The following is a 15,112-nucleotide window of genomic DNA, read 5'->3' on the forward strand; positions in this document are numbered from 1 at the left end:
TTTGAGACGGAGTCTTGCTCTGTCGCCCAGGCTGGAGTGCAGTGGCCTGATCTCAGCTCACTGCAAGCTCCGCCTCCCGGGTTTACGCCATTCTCCTGCCTCAGCCTCCAGAGTAGCTGGGACCACAGGCGCCCGCCACCACGCCCGGCTAGTTTTTTGTATTTTTAGTAGAGACGGGGTTTCAGCGTGTTAGCCAGGATGGTCTCGATCTCCTGACCTCGTGATCCGCCCGTCTCGGCCTCCCAAAGTGCTGGGATTACAGGCTTGAGCCACCGCGCCCGGCCTGCCTATTCTCATAGCTTGCTTTTTTCACTTAATATATCAGCAGCCACTTCCCCATGTCAACACATAAAGATCTAGCTGAGTAATTCTCCCAGGCTGGTCACTAGACCAGCAATGTCACATCACCTGGGAATCTTTATAGACAGGGTCTCACTCTGTTGCCTAGGCAGGAGTGCAGTGATGGGATCATGGCTCACTGCAGCCTGGAACTCCTGGGCTCAAGCAATCCTCCTGCCTCAGCCTCCCGAGTAGCTGGGATTACAGGCGTGCACTACTGCATCTGGCTTTTTTTTTTTTTTTTTTTTTTAGAGACAGAGTCTCCCTATATTGCCCAGGCTGGTATCAAACTCCTGAGCTCAAGTGATCCTCCCATCTCAGCTTCCCAAAGCTCTGGGATTATAGGTGTGAGCCACCATCCTGGCCCATATTTTTTTTTCCATTAGACTGTTTTTCTGTTCCATTAGACTGCAAGCTTGCAAGGCAGGAACCATGTCTGCCTGTCTGACCACTGGACCCAGCATACAGTAGATGCCTAATACATGCTTTGTCAGATTGGAGGAAAATGTAAATTAGATATTAATATTATATATAACATATATTTTAAAATTATATAAAGATTACACGGATATATATAAAATCAATATAATTTATTTAAAATTTCAGCTTTAAATAATTGTTTTTGGCCAGGCACAGTGGCTTACGCCCATAATACCAACACTTTGAGAGGCTGAGGCAGGAGGATCCCTGGAACCCAAGAGTTCAAGGTTACAGTGAGCTATGAGTGTGCCACTTTGCTCCAGTCTGGGCGACAGAATGAGACCCTGTCTCAAAAAATAATAATTGTATTTATGAATAACTTTTATTTAAATTAAATTTATCAAAATATTTCTTGGACAGGTGCGGTGGTTCATGCCCGTAATCTCAGCATTTTGGGAGGCTGAGGCAGGGGAATCACTTGAGGTCAGGAGTTCAAAACCAGCCTGGCCAACATGGCGAAACCCCCCGTCTCTAGTAAAAATACAAGAATTAGCTGGGTGTTGTGGCTGACGCCTGTAATCCCAACTACTCAGGAGGCTGAGACAGGAGAATCATTTGAGCCCAAGAGGTAGAGGTTGCAGTGAGCGGAGATGGTGCCAGTACACTCCAGTCTGAGCGACAGGTACTGTGTCTCCAAAAAAAAAAAAAAAAAATTATTAAAGTAACTTTATTCAAAAGTACATACATTAACGATATAATCGATATTGTGCCTTTTTTTTTTTTTTTTTTTTTTTTTTTTGAGACGGAGTCTGGCTCTGTCACCCAGGCTGGAGTACAGTGGCGGGATCTCGGCTCACTGCAAGCTCCGCCTCCCGGGTTCACGCCATTCTCCTGCCTCAGCCTCCTGAGTAGCGGGGACTACAGGCGCCCGCCACCACGCCCGGCTGATTTTTTATATTTTTAGTAGAGACGGGGTTTCACCGTGTTAGCCAGGATGGTCTCGATCTCCTGACCTCGTGATCCGCCCGTCTCGGCCTCCCAAAGTGCTGGGATCACAGGCATGAGCCACCGCGCCCGGTCAATATTGTGCCTTTTTAAAGAGAAATGTTAATGTTTTAGAAGAAAAAACTTTTTGGAAAATGATATGAAAAATAATTTTAATATGTGCTTTACCCTCGGGCTACCAGAAGAGCGCCAGATAGGGTCGAGGGAGGCCTCAGTCCTACACCTTCCCCTTTTACTTTGCCCAGATGGATTTCCACGCTCAGGGAAGTCCCCTCTAGGGTCCAACCACATCCTGCGAGGGGACGCAGCACCTGTCCCGCCTCCGCCTGTCCGCGAGGTGACGCCAGGCGGACCGGAGAGATCCTCTGGAGTCCTTCATCTCTATGATCTCCACAGCGGCCTAAGCGACCCGGAAGCCGTGTCTGGCTGAGGGGTCAGTGGTTCCGGGTAGGAGGTAGGTGACCCTCGGCTGCTGCAGGAAACTGCAGCGACTGCAGCCATGGGGGCGCACCTGGTCCGGCGCTACTTGGGTGATACCTCGGTGGAGCCCGACCCCTTGCAGATGCCAACCTTCTCGCCCGACTACGGCTTCCCCGAACGCAAGGAGCGCGGTGAGGCCCAATGCGCAGGCGCGACCAGAGGGACTGGGGCGCGGGAGCCTGAACGCCCGAACCCCTGGAACCCCAAGACTGGGCTCTAACCTCAGGTGTTGTGTCTGGGTTTGGGTCTAGACTAGGAGTCCAGAGGACGTGCGTGACCCCGCCTGAGGGTGGAGGCGTTCCAGGCCAAGGGCACGGCTTGAGCAAAAGCCAGGGTGCAAAAGTGAGACGACAAGTAGGGGATCGGGCAGGAATGCGGCGCGCAGAGCTCAGTCGAGTCTTTTTTTTTTCTTTTGAGACAGAGTCTCGCTTTTTCTTTCGGGCTAGAGTGCAGTGGCGTGGTCTCGACTCACTGCAGCCTCCACCTCCCAGGTTCAAGCGATTCTCCTGCCTCAGCCTTGCGAGTAGCTGGGATTACAGATGTGTACCACCACGCCCGGCTAATTTTTTGTATTGTTAGTAAAGACGGGGTTTCGCCATGTTAACCAGGCTGGTCTTGAACTCCTGACCTCAAGTGATCCACCTGCCTCAGCCTCCCAAAGTGCTGGGATTACAGGCGTGAGCCACCACTCCCGGCCTCGGGCTGAGTCTTGGGAGACATTGGAAGTCACGGGAGGGCAGGGACATGTTCATTGTACCCCCTTCCTAATGTCGCTGCAGTTGTGGTGCATGCACAATAAGGAAGATTCGTGCCGCGAATACCGTCCTGCAAAGTGCTTTGTTTTGCTTTGAGATGGGATCTTGCTCTCTTGTCCAGGCTGAGTGCAGTGGTGCAATCACAGCTCACTGCATCTGTGACCTCCTGGGCTCAAGCTATCCTCCTGCCTCAACCTCCCGAGTAGCTGGGACTATAGGAGCGTGCCAGGATGCCAGGCTGATTTTTTATTTTTTGTAGAGATGGGAGTCTTGCTTTGTTGCCCAGGCTGGTGTCCAACTCCTGGGCTAAAGCGATCCTTCTGCCCGGCCTCCCAAAGTGCTAGGATTGCAGATGTGAGCCACTAAGCCCAGGACGGTTTTTTGGTTCGTGTGTTTGTTTTTGCTTTTAATGTAGTAATATCACAGGCATACCGAGAGCCAGCTCTGGGCCACATCCCACATTAGGAACCGCGGGTACAGCAGGGAACTGGAAGGATGCAGGCACTGTCTCCAGAGAACTCACAGCACAGTGGGAAGGATCGTGGAATCAGGCAGCGCTGGGTGGTGTCAAGGCAGGCTTCTAGTAGGCAGCGGCTGGAAACAAAGACGTGAAGGGTGGCCGGGCGCGGTGGCTCATGCCTGTAATCCCAGCACTTTGGGAGGCTGAGGCGGGCAGATCACCTAAGGTCAGGAGTTCGAGAGCAGCCTGGCCAACATGGTGAAACACCGTCTCTACTAAAAATACAAAAATTAAGGCTGGGCACGGTGGCACATGCCTATAATCTCAGCACTTTGGGAGGCCAAGGTGGGCCGATCATGAGGTCAGGGGTTCAAGACCATCCTAGCCAATATGGTGAAACCCTGTCTCTACTAAAAATACAAAAATTAGCTGGGGGCATGGTGGTGTGCACCTGTAGTCCCAGCTACTCAGGAGGCTGAGGCAGGAGAATCGCTTGAACCCAGCAGGCAGAGGTTTCAGTGAGCTGAGATCACACCACTGCACTCCAGCCTGGGCGACAGAGCAAGACTCCATCTCAAAAAAAATAAAAAAATACAAAAATTAGGCTGGGCACGGTGTCTCACGCCTGTAATCCCAGCACTTTGGGAGGCCAATGCCGGTGGATCACCTGAGGTCAGAAGTTCGAGACCAGCCTGGCCAACATGGTGAAACCCCGTCTCTACTAAAAATACAAAAATTAGCCGGGTGTGGTGGTGCGTGCCTGTAATCCCAGCTGTCTGGGAGGCTGAGGCAGGAGAATTGGCTGGAACCCGGGAGGCAGAGGTTGCAGTGAGCCGAGATTGGGCCACCACATTCCAGCCTGGGTGACAGAACAAGACTCTGTCTGGGGAAAAAAAAAAAAAAAGATGTGAAGGGGCACGAGTAGGGGTTGACCAAAGAGAGGTGGCAGAGCCAAAACTTCTAAGCAGAGGAGGGACACAGTCAGGTTTGGTCAGTCAAAGGGTCCCGCTGTCTGCTGAGCGGGTGACAAGCTTGAGACAGACCTCTAAGCAGCCTGGATTTGAGAGAAAGTTGGGAGATGGTATAATCACTCCAGTGTCCTCACTCCAGGTAGTCCTTTCGCCCCAGCTGAACCTGCAGTCCATTGGTCCGTCCACCTCCCTCCCATTGCCTCACATACCTTGCTTTGCCCAAGATCAGCTTTGCAAACGCTAGCAACCTGCTGCCCTTCTCTCTCGCTTACTCTGGATAAACTCACCTCTTTCCCTTCCTTGGTGCCTATCCCCATGCAACTGAACATGATGCGGGGGAGATAAGAAAAAAACAGCTCTAAGCTAGGCAAAATGGCTCATGCCCAACGCTTTGGGAGGCCAAAGCAGGAGTGCTCGAGGCCAGAAGTTCAAGAATAGCCTGGGCAACATAGCAAGACCCTTCCACTCTATTATTTCTGTACTTTTTTTTTCTTTTTTTTGATTAGCTGGGTGTGGCGGCACATTCCTGGAGTCCCTGCTGACTGGTCTGCCGATTGGTTCTCCAGTGGACTCTTCGTGCTGCCTGGCCTTTCTATTATCTCCTGGATCCTTCACTCCCTCCCTCCCTCCCTCCTAGACCACTGTCCCCTGCCCTCTCTTTCCTCCTTTCCACCCCCTTTCAGCCACTTTGCTAACTGCAACATCCGCCTTCCTGGTTCAAGCAGTTCTCCCGCGTCAGCCTCCCGAGTAGCTGGGATTAGAGGTGCGCACCACCGCACCTGGCTCATTTTTGTATTTTTAGTAGAGACAGGGTTTTACCATGTTGGCCAGGCTGATCTCGAACTCCAAACCGCAAGTGATCCACCTGCCTCAGCCTCCCAAAGTGCTGGGATTACAGGCATGAGCCACCGCGCCCGGCCCATATTTATTTGTTTGTTTATAGAGATGGGCTGTCACTCTGTTGCTTAGTCTGGAGTGCAGTGGTGCGGTTACCACCCACTGCAGCCTCAAACTCCTGGGTTCAAGCGATTCTCCCAAGTAGCTCTGCCTTCTCTGTGTGCACCACCGTGCCCAGATAATTTTATTATTTTTTCTAGACATGGGATCTTTCTGTGCTCCCCAGGCTGGTCTCCCTGATACTAAAGCACTGCCAGACACGCTGTGGTGCTCTGTCTTCTGTCTGTTCTGTGTCTCCCTCCGAGGGCAGGGACACTTGTGTGTTGTGTTCCGTGCTGTGTCCCCACCACTAAGCACACAGTAGGCAGTCTAAAGTCCTTGCTGCTAGCTGATTATAAGTTTGAGACAAAAGAGGGAGGAGTCTAGGATTGCCACCTGGAGCTCCAAGTGCAGATAGGGAACAGCCAGGGGCTCAAGCGAGGTGTGGGGTGGAGGGACCACATTGGGCTCATCTACATAAGGGGTGGCAGCAGAGAAAAAGGCTCTCAGATGGCGCGGTGGCTAACACCTGTAATCCCAGCACTTTGGGAGGCCAAAGTGGGTGGATCACCTGAGGTCACAAGTTCGAGACCAGCCTGACTAACATGGCGAAACCCTCTCTCTACTAAAAATACAAAAATTAGCCAGGCATGGTGGTGGACGCCTGTGGTTCCAGCTACTCGGGGAGCTGAGGCAGGAGAATCGCTTGAACCTGGGAGACAGAGGTTGCAGTGGGCTGAGATCTTGCTACTGCCCTCCAGCCTGGGTGACAGAGTGAGACTCCATCTCAAAAGGAAAGAAGAAGGCTGTCAGAACAAAGCTTAACGTAAGGCAGCCATAGAGATGGGAGGAAACCTGGGAAGGCGGGATGTGGGAGGAGCCACAGGAAAGAAGGAAGTGGGAGGCTGGGGTCCTGGGCTGTTGGGTGGCCCTGTGAGAGCCCGTCTGGGCAGTGAGAGGGTCGGGCAGAAGCCAGAGAATGGAACAAGGGGCAGGAGAGGAGGACCTGGGCCTGAGTGGGATGAGAGAATCACAGCTGGGAAGCAGAGGGGAGAGAAGCCAGCCTGGGATGACTGCCATTGAGATGTGAGTATGTCTCCTCTCACTTGCGCAAATGGGAAGGAGCTGGGACCAAGAAAGATGTGGACGTCAGGAGGGCTAGGGAGGCCGGGTCTGAGGGAGGCAGCAGGGAACAAGTGCAGGATCGCCAGGCACAGGCTCCGGGGTGGATGTCCAGGGTTCCTCAGGCTCCCGTCAGCCTCCTGAAGGTTGATTTGTCCGGAGTCGGGTTTGCTAGGTGAGTGGGGCACCGGGACCCAGATACTAGTCCAGCTGTCTTCTGAGCCCACGCCTGAGTATCTTACAGGTACTGTTAGCTCAGTGGATGCTCAGGTAACTTCCATGACCTGACGGTCAGTTCTGAGGCTCAGAGAGGCCACGCCGCGGGCTGGTACAGAGCTGGGACTCAGGCGGGTTGCAGACAAGAAAGGCTAGGAGTGCTGACTGGAGCTCCAGGTGCAGGTGGGGAGGCTGAGGGGTACTCTGGGAGAAGGTGGATTCTGAGCTCGGACTCTGGAGAGCGGGGCTGTAGAGAGTTGGGGACGGGCATCCCTGCGGGAGGGGAGGCAAGGATCCAGCGCAGGATGTTGAGGTGCCTCAGGGTGATGGGGAGCCACCTTCTCCTATCTGGGCTTTGGTGTCACCCCTTTGTGCAAATTAGAAAAGGAGGCCCCTTCAGGACAGTGCATCCGTCAAAGGCGTCTGCCATCCACTACCATCCGCCCCCTGGATGTTAATGGGGGACACCCTGAGCTGTGGCTTCCCGATGCCGTGTGCCTCGGTCCCCTGGGGATCCCTGGAATTGGGGTGGGAGGCCTTCGGCCTGGTTGAGCCCCGTCCACTCCCTGCAGAGATGGTGGCCACACAGCAGGAGATGATGGACGCGCAGCTGAAGCTCCAGCTGCGGGACTACTGTGCCCACCACCTCATCCGGCTGCTCAAGTGCAAGCGCGACAGCTTCCCCAACTTCCTGGCCTGCAAGCAGGAGCGGCACGACTGGCACTACTGCGAGCACCGCGAGTGAGAACCCCCGCGCCGGCCCCCCAACACCCCACACCCTCAGCCTTCCACAACCCCAGCCCACCCAAGCACCCCACACCCCCGGCTCAGCCGAGCCCCCTGCCAACCGCCACAGCCCGCATCCCGCCCAGGCCCTGGCCCCTGGCAGGATGTGGCTCCAGAGGCCAGGGACCTGAACTGCCACTGAGGTTTCTAGCCGGGCCCCACCTCAGTCCCAGAGAGGACTTTCTAGGGGCCTGTTGGATGGGGACAGGGCAGGTGGCTAAAGCCACCTAGGGGAGTGGCCAAGCCCAGGTTCCAGTGGGAAGCCCTGCCATCTGCGTGGACAGACCCCAGACCTAAACCACAGGCACTCGGGTCTGTCTTCTTCAGAGGCCTCCCCCACAGTGCTGTGGGAAGCCCCTCTACTTCCCAGGGCTTGGAGGGCGTGTCCTGGCCAGCGACCCTGACAGCCCCTCTGGTGCTTTTCCCTCAGCTATGTGATGCGCATGAAGGAGTTTGAGCGGGAGCGGAGGCTGCTCCAGCGAAAGAAGCGGCGGGAGAAGAAGGCGGCAGAGTTGGCCAAAGGCCAGGGACCCGGGAAAGTGGACCCCCAGGTGGCCCTGTAGGGGGTGCACTCCCCACCCTATGGACCAGTCAAATAAAAGCTTTCAGGCCCCTCACCAGAGTCCACTCTTACGACGCCAAAGCGAGGGTGGGCAGAGGGCGAGGGGCATGTGGTGGTTCCCAACCCCGGACAGAAACACACAGAGTCCGAGTCCGACGGGCAGGCGGGGTTTATTCCGGGTGCTGGAGAGCTGTGGGCCCCACTCCTCCCCCAGAGCGCCACCCGGGTGAGGGGCTGAGCCCCAGCAGGGAGAAGCGCTCAGAGCAGGAAGGGGATGATGGGCATGCGCAGGGGCGGGTAGTCCCGGAACTCCTTCAGGTAGCTGCGGTGCTTGCCCTTGGCCCAGATGGTCATCTGGGTGAAGCCCACCAGGGAGAACAGGGCCACTGCAGGAAAGAACGGGCGTCAGGGAGGAGCTACAGGCCCCGAGGGGCAGGGCCCCGCCGAGGGAGGGCGGCAGGCTCACCTGGAAGACACTGCGTCATGATGGCGAAACCGATCCAGGACCCCACCTGTGGGCAGGGGCGGAGGGTGAGGGTGAGCAGGGCTGGACAAGGCCCGCTGTTCCGCCAGCCTCGCACCCTGTGGCTGTTCTGGACTCAGTCGGCCACCTCCCCCAGCCCCTGCTTTCTGAGTCAGGGATGGGAACCCAATTCCAGCGGAGGCGGGGCTGTATACTGCGAAAGCCCAAGGGAACATGCCTCCCGGCGCCCACAGCACCTCCACCTCCCAATGCTCCCAATGCAAAAGCAGCTGCCCAGCCAGGCGCCCCCTCCTAGGGGCTGGCCCCTCCACATGGGACCCCAAGTCCCAGGGCAGAGGGGGGTAAGGCAGCCCCTCACCTCGTAGGTGTAGTTGGGGCAGGACACCAGCAGGAAGAGCCACGTGAAGGGGTTCTTGGTGGGGTATGGGATCTTCCGGGTCTTGGACCCTGGCAGGCAAGACAGGAGAAAGTCAGACCCCCTCACCCAGCCCAGCTGTCCCCCTGCCCCCAGCAGGCACTCACCAGCGGGCCGCAGGTCCCGCAGGGCCATGTGGATGGAGAAGTTGCCGAGCTGGCAGATCTGTCAGAGAAGCAGGATCAGCCTAGGGTCGCCCAGACTCCCCCCGACCCCGTCCCCACACCCAGCCTCCTTACCACAAAGATGGCGAGCGCCAGTTTCACCTGCTGAGCTCCATAGGCTGCAGAGGAAGCAGGGAGGGGAGGCCAATGAGGGGAGGACCCGGTGGGTGGGGGCCGTGGGGGAGGAAAGAACGGTCTGAGGCCACTTACTAGGGGGCGTGTAGAGAGGGTGGTTGATGTAATAGGCCATCCACGCGGCGAAGCCCCAGTAGTAGGTGCAGTTCTGAAAGGGAGCGGGGCAGGGATGGGACTTGGGTCAGCGCCGGGCTGGGCAGATTCTGTCTCATCCCTAGGGGCCTAGGAGCATGGTGGGGAAGGGCAGGAGAGGCCTTGGGGCGGGGCTGGGGAGGATAGGCGGGGCCAAGGGGTGAGGCTAGAGCAGGGTTCTATGAGGGCGTGGTGGACAGAAGGGGCCCAGGGGTAAAACTGGGGCGGGGCTCTGCAGGGGCGGGGCTGGGGAGGACGGGCAGGGCCTAGAGGCTCTGCGGGGGCGGGGCTGGGGAGGTTAGGCGGGGCCTAGGGGTAGGGCTCTGCGAGGGCGTAGTGGAAGATAGGAGGGGCTATGGGATAGGGCTCGATGTGGGTGGGGTGAGGCGGAGAGGCCCGGCTTAGGGGTGAGGCGGGGGCGGGCTCTCACCTTGAAGATGTTGCGCAAAGGCATGGTGCCATGGGAGAAACGGTGAACGAAGAGCGTCTCCAGCAGGCGCTTGACGTAGTGGAATGAGTGGCATATGCAGGCGAGGCTGGTAGGGGGGAGCGGGCTCAGCGGGGGCTGGTCCGGCAGGTCTTCTGCCTTCCCCTACCCTCCTCCCGCCTGCCCCACTTACTGCACCACCGTGTGCCGACTGGACGTGAAGTCGTATTTGTGGCCATAGATGAAGGGCACTCGGAAGTAGAAGAGCAGGTAGATGAAAAGGGGCCCCGCGTACTCTGTTAGGAAGACCTGAGGGGAGGGAGGCAAGATGAGTCACCCAATGTGGCTGATGGGAAAGGAGGCCGTGGGTAGGGTCAGGACTCACCGTCACCCAGCTGATCTGGGCCCCCAGGTCCCGGAAGTAGAGCGTGGCCGTGGTGCCCACGGGCAGCTTCTGTAGAACATCCTCATCCTTCAGGGACTTGCCCTCTGCAGAGAGGTGGGCCAGGGCTCAGGGGCTGCCCGGGCCTTCTCCCACTGCCACCCAGGAGCCTAGGGGGCGGGCCGAGCGGAGAGCTGTACTCACTGGGGTCCAGGCGGAGGGACTGGCGGGCGGGGTACCACTGCGGATCTGCGGGGAGAACAGGGCGGTCACAGCCCACAGACTGGCAGGGCTCAGCCGGTCCGCTGCCCAGTCGCTGTGCCCGCTTCTCAGGGTTCCCAGGGTGCAGAGACCCCAGGATTCCACAGCTCCTCCCACCCGGGGGCAAAGCCTCAGGCCTGTGCAGTTCCAAGACACAGGCCAGAAGAGCGCGGGCAGAAGCAGGATCTTGTCCTTCCCAGAGCCTAGCAAGGGCATTCCTGCGGCGTGCCACGTGGGGGCGCCTGCCCCAGTCACGCCCCACAAGCCTAGGCCACGCTGGGGCATCTCTGCAGGCCCCTGGGAGAGGGGTGCAGGATGGGATCCCTCCCACCCTAAGGTCCCTGGTCAGAGGCGTTGCAGGGGCAGCATGGCCAGGTCTAGGACTCACGGGTCTTGGTGAAGAGGTTCTTGATCTCCGCAATGGTGGCGTGGGGCTCCACCTGGAGGAAGCACAGGCGCGGGACGTCAGCTCTGCGGGGAGCCCAGACCCAGGATGGGGAGGTAATGAAGGGGATGGCAGGCTTGGGGTTGGGCTGCAACTATGGGAAAGGGGAAGGGCTGGGGTCTGGAAGGCAGAGGCCTGGACAATCAGGGAAGCAGCAGCGAGGGCCCTGCCAGTGCAGTGACAGCAGGGGTCTGGGGCTCGTTTTACCCTCAGCCAGCAGGCCCCCAGCCCAGCTAGTGGCAGATTAAGCAAGGGAAGGCAAGCCTGCTTCTCTGCCCCTCCTCTCTACTCCATGACTCCCCAGGCGCAAAGGCCCTCTTTCCTCCCCAGGGACAGCCCAAGCCCCTTCCCCCAGGGGCGAGGCTCAGCAGGGGCAAGGCTCACTCCTCCACCGCCCTGCCAGGACCAAAATCCCCGCAGGGTCTGCTGAGACTCCCGTGCCTCCACTTCCCCGCCACACCCAGGGGACGGGGCTATCTACCCTACCCCAAGTGAGGGCATACCCCTCCACAGGGCCCCACTGGACAGCTCCTGGGCTGGAAGGAGGGGGGTCCTGGGCCCAGGGCCCTTGGCCCAGTGCAGCCCATGTTCCGGTCCTACCTTGTCCAGGAAACACAGCTTCTCCCTTGTCTTTGCATCCAGAATCTCCACCTCGAAGAAGAGAACAGCCTTTTTAGGTTTCTTGGCCACCTTTGGGGGTGCGGGCCTGGGGAGCCCATTGAGGCCAGGGAGGAGACCTGGCGTGGCCTCCCGGGCCACCAAGTTCAAGCTCATGTCCATGCCGCCTGCCACCAGCCCTGCCGCTCGGCTCTGCCCACGGTGGCCAGCAGCCCCAGCTGCCAGCCGTCAGCCCCCACCACCGACCTCCCCACGCGAAGCAGCTCTGGGCCGGGCAAGCGCGATCAAATTCTGCCGCGGTGCTGGAAAGGAGCCCGTGCCGGCCCTGGCACTGCCGGCTTCTGTGCCAGATGTAACCCGAGTGGCAACCACAGCCACAGCCCAGCTAAATATAAAACCGCCCCGGACTGCGCCCCCCTCCCAGGAGCCATGCCACAGACCTTCTCTGAGGGGGGTTTAGGAGTTGACCCCCAGCAGCCAGGCTGCCCTGAAAGCAGTTTTTGAGTGGTCACAGTCCCTCAACAGCACCAGCACAGGGAAAGCCCCAGGGGCAGGCATGGCGACACCTCCCAGCCCCCACCCTGCACAGAGCCAGCGGCCTGAGGAGAGTGAGAGCCCAGCAGGCCGTGCAGGCCCCAGCTCGCAGCTCAGGCCTAGGGAGTTCACTGGGCTTGGAGAAATCCCAGCTATTTTGAGAATCCGCGGGACAGATCATCCATTTCCCCTTCGGAGCTGTAAGAGACACTTCGGATTATTTTCCTCGTGCATTTGTGTTACCAGGGAGGTGACAGATTCCGGAGTTATGGGTGCAGAGAGCCTCTCTCAAAGTGTGTAAAGGATCAGGGTGCTTGGAAGTTTTAGACAAGCGCCTCCAGTCTGGGCTGATGAGGCCTCCCCGACCTTCCTCCCCACCCACTTCTCACCTTGTAGCCACTTGTGAGGCAGGCTTCCCACTGAGTCAGCCTAAACACTGCACCCCTACCCAGGACCTGGACCCCGCTAAAGCCCGGCGCTTCCTGCGTCCAAGAGCCAGGCCTGTGCCAGCCCCTAAGGGAGGAGTCCGGCCCAGCCCTCCCTGAGCCCCCAGGCCAGTGATTAACAATGGGGGTGCAGAGGGGCAGGGCTGGAGGGAGGCAGCCCCTGCAGATCTGACCCACCCTATGCAGGGATCAGTGCAATCCTATTACACAGGGGTTATGGCAAGCAGGCAGGCCTGATACCAACCAAGTCAGCCACCAGCCAGCAATTCTTGGGGGACCCTTCCTACCCACAGAACCCCCAGCGGGGGCCCCCAGAGGCTGCCTGAGGAAAAGGAGCAGGACATAACGCTCAGAAACAAACCTCTGGGCCCGGGCCATCCCAGGGCAGGTCCACCCACCCAGAGCCCAGGGAGACTGGGTCATGGCAGCTAGGGCCACCCTGAGAGAGAGGGCACCACGGGTGGGCACCCCTCCTGCACACTCCCAACGACAGTGGGAGACAAGGGGGCTTGGTGGCCTGCACTCGGGAACTGTAACCAGCCCTGCCTTGTAGTCCCTGGGGGACCCCAGGCATGTCGCCTCTCTCTAGGTCTCAGAAGGGGGAGGTAGGAAGCGGACTACCTCCCAGGACTGTGAGGGTCCCCTGAGACGGTGCGTGGGGTGCACCAGGTGACCCCGGACAGATGGGCGCACCCCATGGGATGGGAGGCGTTGTTGCCTGAGGGTTTGGTTCAGATCCCCACTCCCCTGCTGACCTGGCGGTCACCACACCATGGGGGCCTATTTCCCCAGCTATGACACACTCGCCCCCACTTCCTGGACAGGAGGGTGGGAACGGGCCCAGCAGTCAGGAAATTCTGGCCCATGGGGCCTCCTGAGTCCCTGCTGTCAACTCCAGGCACTGCCTGGCCATGTGGCCTCTAGGGAAGGTTACTGAGCTCCTCCAAGCCACAGCGATAACAAGGCCAAAGAGCTGGCACATGGAGGGGCCAGAAAAAAGAGCTCGGTCACACCACGCGGGACGTCTGACCCCACCAAGGGGATTTGTGGGAGAGGGACAGAGGACAGGGGGCGGGAAGCACGGAAAAGGGTTAGCACAGCAGGGCCCTGGGCGGGCACGTGGCCTGGCCTGTGGCTGCAGGTATATTAATAGTTCCCGGGCCCCAGGCAGGCAGTGCCCACATGCTTCTGAGCCCGTGTGGCCCGCAGGAAGGCAGCCTGGCGTCCACAGGGAGAGGAGGCCTCCGAGTTCCTGCTGAACCACTCAACAGCTTAAAATACAACCAGCCCCTCTCCCTGTCCAGCCAGCTGCTAGGGGGAGGGGTGAAATCCTACCCTGCTCCCCCCAACCTGGGCACCGAACCAGGGCCCAGGAGGGAGAGTACGGCCATCGGGGTCCCGGCTAGCTGCTGGGAGAGGACGCCAGGCTGCGGCAGGAGGGGGCGGCCGAGAGAGGGGCCACACGCACAGCTGTAGCAGCGGCGCCCAGGCCAGCCTGAGCCCAAGGAGAGGAGACGCCCAAGCCTGCAAGGAGGTAAGCCCGGGCCGCAGGGCAGCACCTAGGGGCCCCTGGGGACAGGAATGCCCAAGGCTAGGGCCAGCTGGGCAAGATGAGTCCTCAGTGGGACGGCTGCCCCTCTCCCATTTCCCGCCCCAAATCCCCAGCTCATCGGCCATCTCCTCCTAGAGAGAGACAGAAAGGCTCTGGGGGGAGCATGGGACTTCTCCATACTATTTTTGCAATTCCCCGTGTCTCTATTTTTTTTTTTTTTTTTTTTTGAGACAGAGTCTCACTCTGTCGCCCAGGATGGAGTGCAGTGGTGCAATCTCGGCTCACTGCAACCTCCACCTCCCAAGTTCAAACGATTCTCCTGACTCAGCCTCCCGAGTAGCTGGGACTACAGGCACACACCACCACATCCAGCTCATTTTTTTGTATTTTAGGAGAGATGGAGTTTCACCATGTTGCCCAGGCTGGTCTCGAATTCCTGAGTTTAGGCAATCTGTCCACCTGGCCCGGCCTATAATTATTTCTAAGTAACAAAGTTAAATAAGATACTCCAGGTGGGGTAAAGAAGTAAGTTACGCTAAGTGAGACAAGCCAGACACAAAGGGTCCCATATCCATGTCAAATGCCCAGAGCAGACGACAGGCCAGGGGCTGGGCGGGGCGGGGATCGGGAGTGGTTGCTGCTGGGTCTTCTTTGGGAGTGAGGAAAATGTTCTGGAACGAGACAGAGGTGGAGGCTGCACGATGCTGCGTGTGCACTCAATGCCACTGTTCACTTTTAAATTGGTTAGTTTCACGTTACGTGAATTTCACCTCAATAAATTATTTTTCAACGGGGTGTGGGGTAATAAACAGGCCCCAAATACCCATCAAAATAAAAACAGTTGGGTGGGAGGAGCAGGAGAGGTTCCCCACCCCCAGAGGGAGGGCCGAATGTGAGACCTCATCAAGGCCTCCGCGACCCACATCCCACTGCCACCCCAACCTCTGCTCTGTGCCTGCCACACACACACACACACACATATATATACACACCTGCCCAGGCCTGAGGCCAGCAGGGGGCAGGGCCTCCCAGGGGAAGCCCAGGGCTGCAAAGGGCACAGGAAGC

General features: G+C 58.3%; 2 protein-coding genes across 3 annotated transcripts in view; one reads left to right on the forward strand and one right to left on the reverse strand.

Moving 5' to 3' along the window:
• The first annotated feature begins 2,172 nt into the window (after positions 1 to 2,172).
• Positions 2,173 to 8,107, forward strand: NDUFB7 (NADH:ubiquinone oxidoreductase subunit B7). The gene is made up of 3 exons (XM_023229777.2): positions 2,173 to 2,375; positions 7,277 to 7,445; positions 7,921 to 8,107. Exons 1-3 carry the CDS (start codon positions 2,264 to 2,266, stop codon positions 8,051 to 8,053), a joined length of 414 nt encoding a protein of 137 aa, XP_023085545.1. The 5' UTR covers positions 2,173 to 2,263; the 3' UTR covers positions 8,054 to 8,107.
• Positions 8,108 to 8,203: 96 nt separating this feature from the next.
• The window catches only part of TECR (trans-2,3-enoyl-CoA reductase), a 37,154-nt gene continuing 30,245 nt past the window's right edge, over positions 8,204 to 15,112 (reverse strand). Inside the window, exons 2-13 of one of the 2 annotated variants that reach the window (XM_023229898.3) lie at positions 11,498 to 11,548; positions 10,841 to 10,892; positions 10,396 to 10,440; positions 10,195 to 10,298; positions 10,003 to 10,118; positions 9,813 to 9,918; positions 9,326 to 9,398; positions 9,191 to 9,234; positions 9,059 to 9,116; positions 8,895 to 8,983; positions 8,519 to 8,564; positions 8,204 to 8,438 (exon numbers count right to left, since the gene is read on the reverse strand). In XM_023229898.3, the coding sequence (XP_023085666.1) occupies positions 8,311 to 8,438; positions 8,519 to 8,564; positions 8,895 to 8,983; positions 9,059 to 9,116; positions 9,191 to 9,234; positions 9,326 to 9,398; positions 9,813 to 9,918; positions 10,003 to 10,118; positions 10,195 to 10,298; positions 10,396 to 10,440; positions 10,841 to 10,892; positions 11,498 to 11,548 (912 nt within the window). In that variant the 3' untranslated portion in view covers positions 8,204 to 8,310. Of the gene's footprint in view, positions 8,439 to 8,518; positions 8,565 to 8,894; positions 9,117 to 9,190; positions 9,235 to 9,325; positions 9,399 to 9,812; positions 9,919 to 10,002; positions 10,119 to 10,194; positions 10,299 to 10,395; positions 10,441 to 10,840; positions 10,893 to 11,497; positions 11,549 to 15,112 lie in introns of both variants that reach the window. The other variant, XM_023229897.3, reaches the window with a different exon arrangement.

The sequence above is a fragment of the Piliocolobus tephrosceles genome, chromosome 21 (assembly GCF_002776525.5).
Source record: "Piliocolobus tephrosceles isolate RC106 chromosome 21, ASM277652v3, whole genome shotgun sequence".
Classification (NCBI taxonomy): domain Eukaryota; kingdom Metazoa; phylum Chordata; class Mammalia; order Primates; family Cercopithecidae; genus Piliocolobus; species Piliocolobus tephrosceles.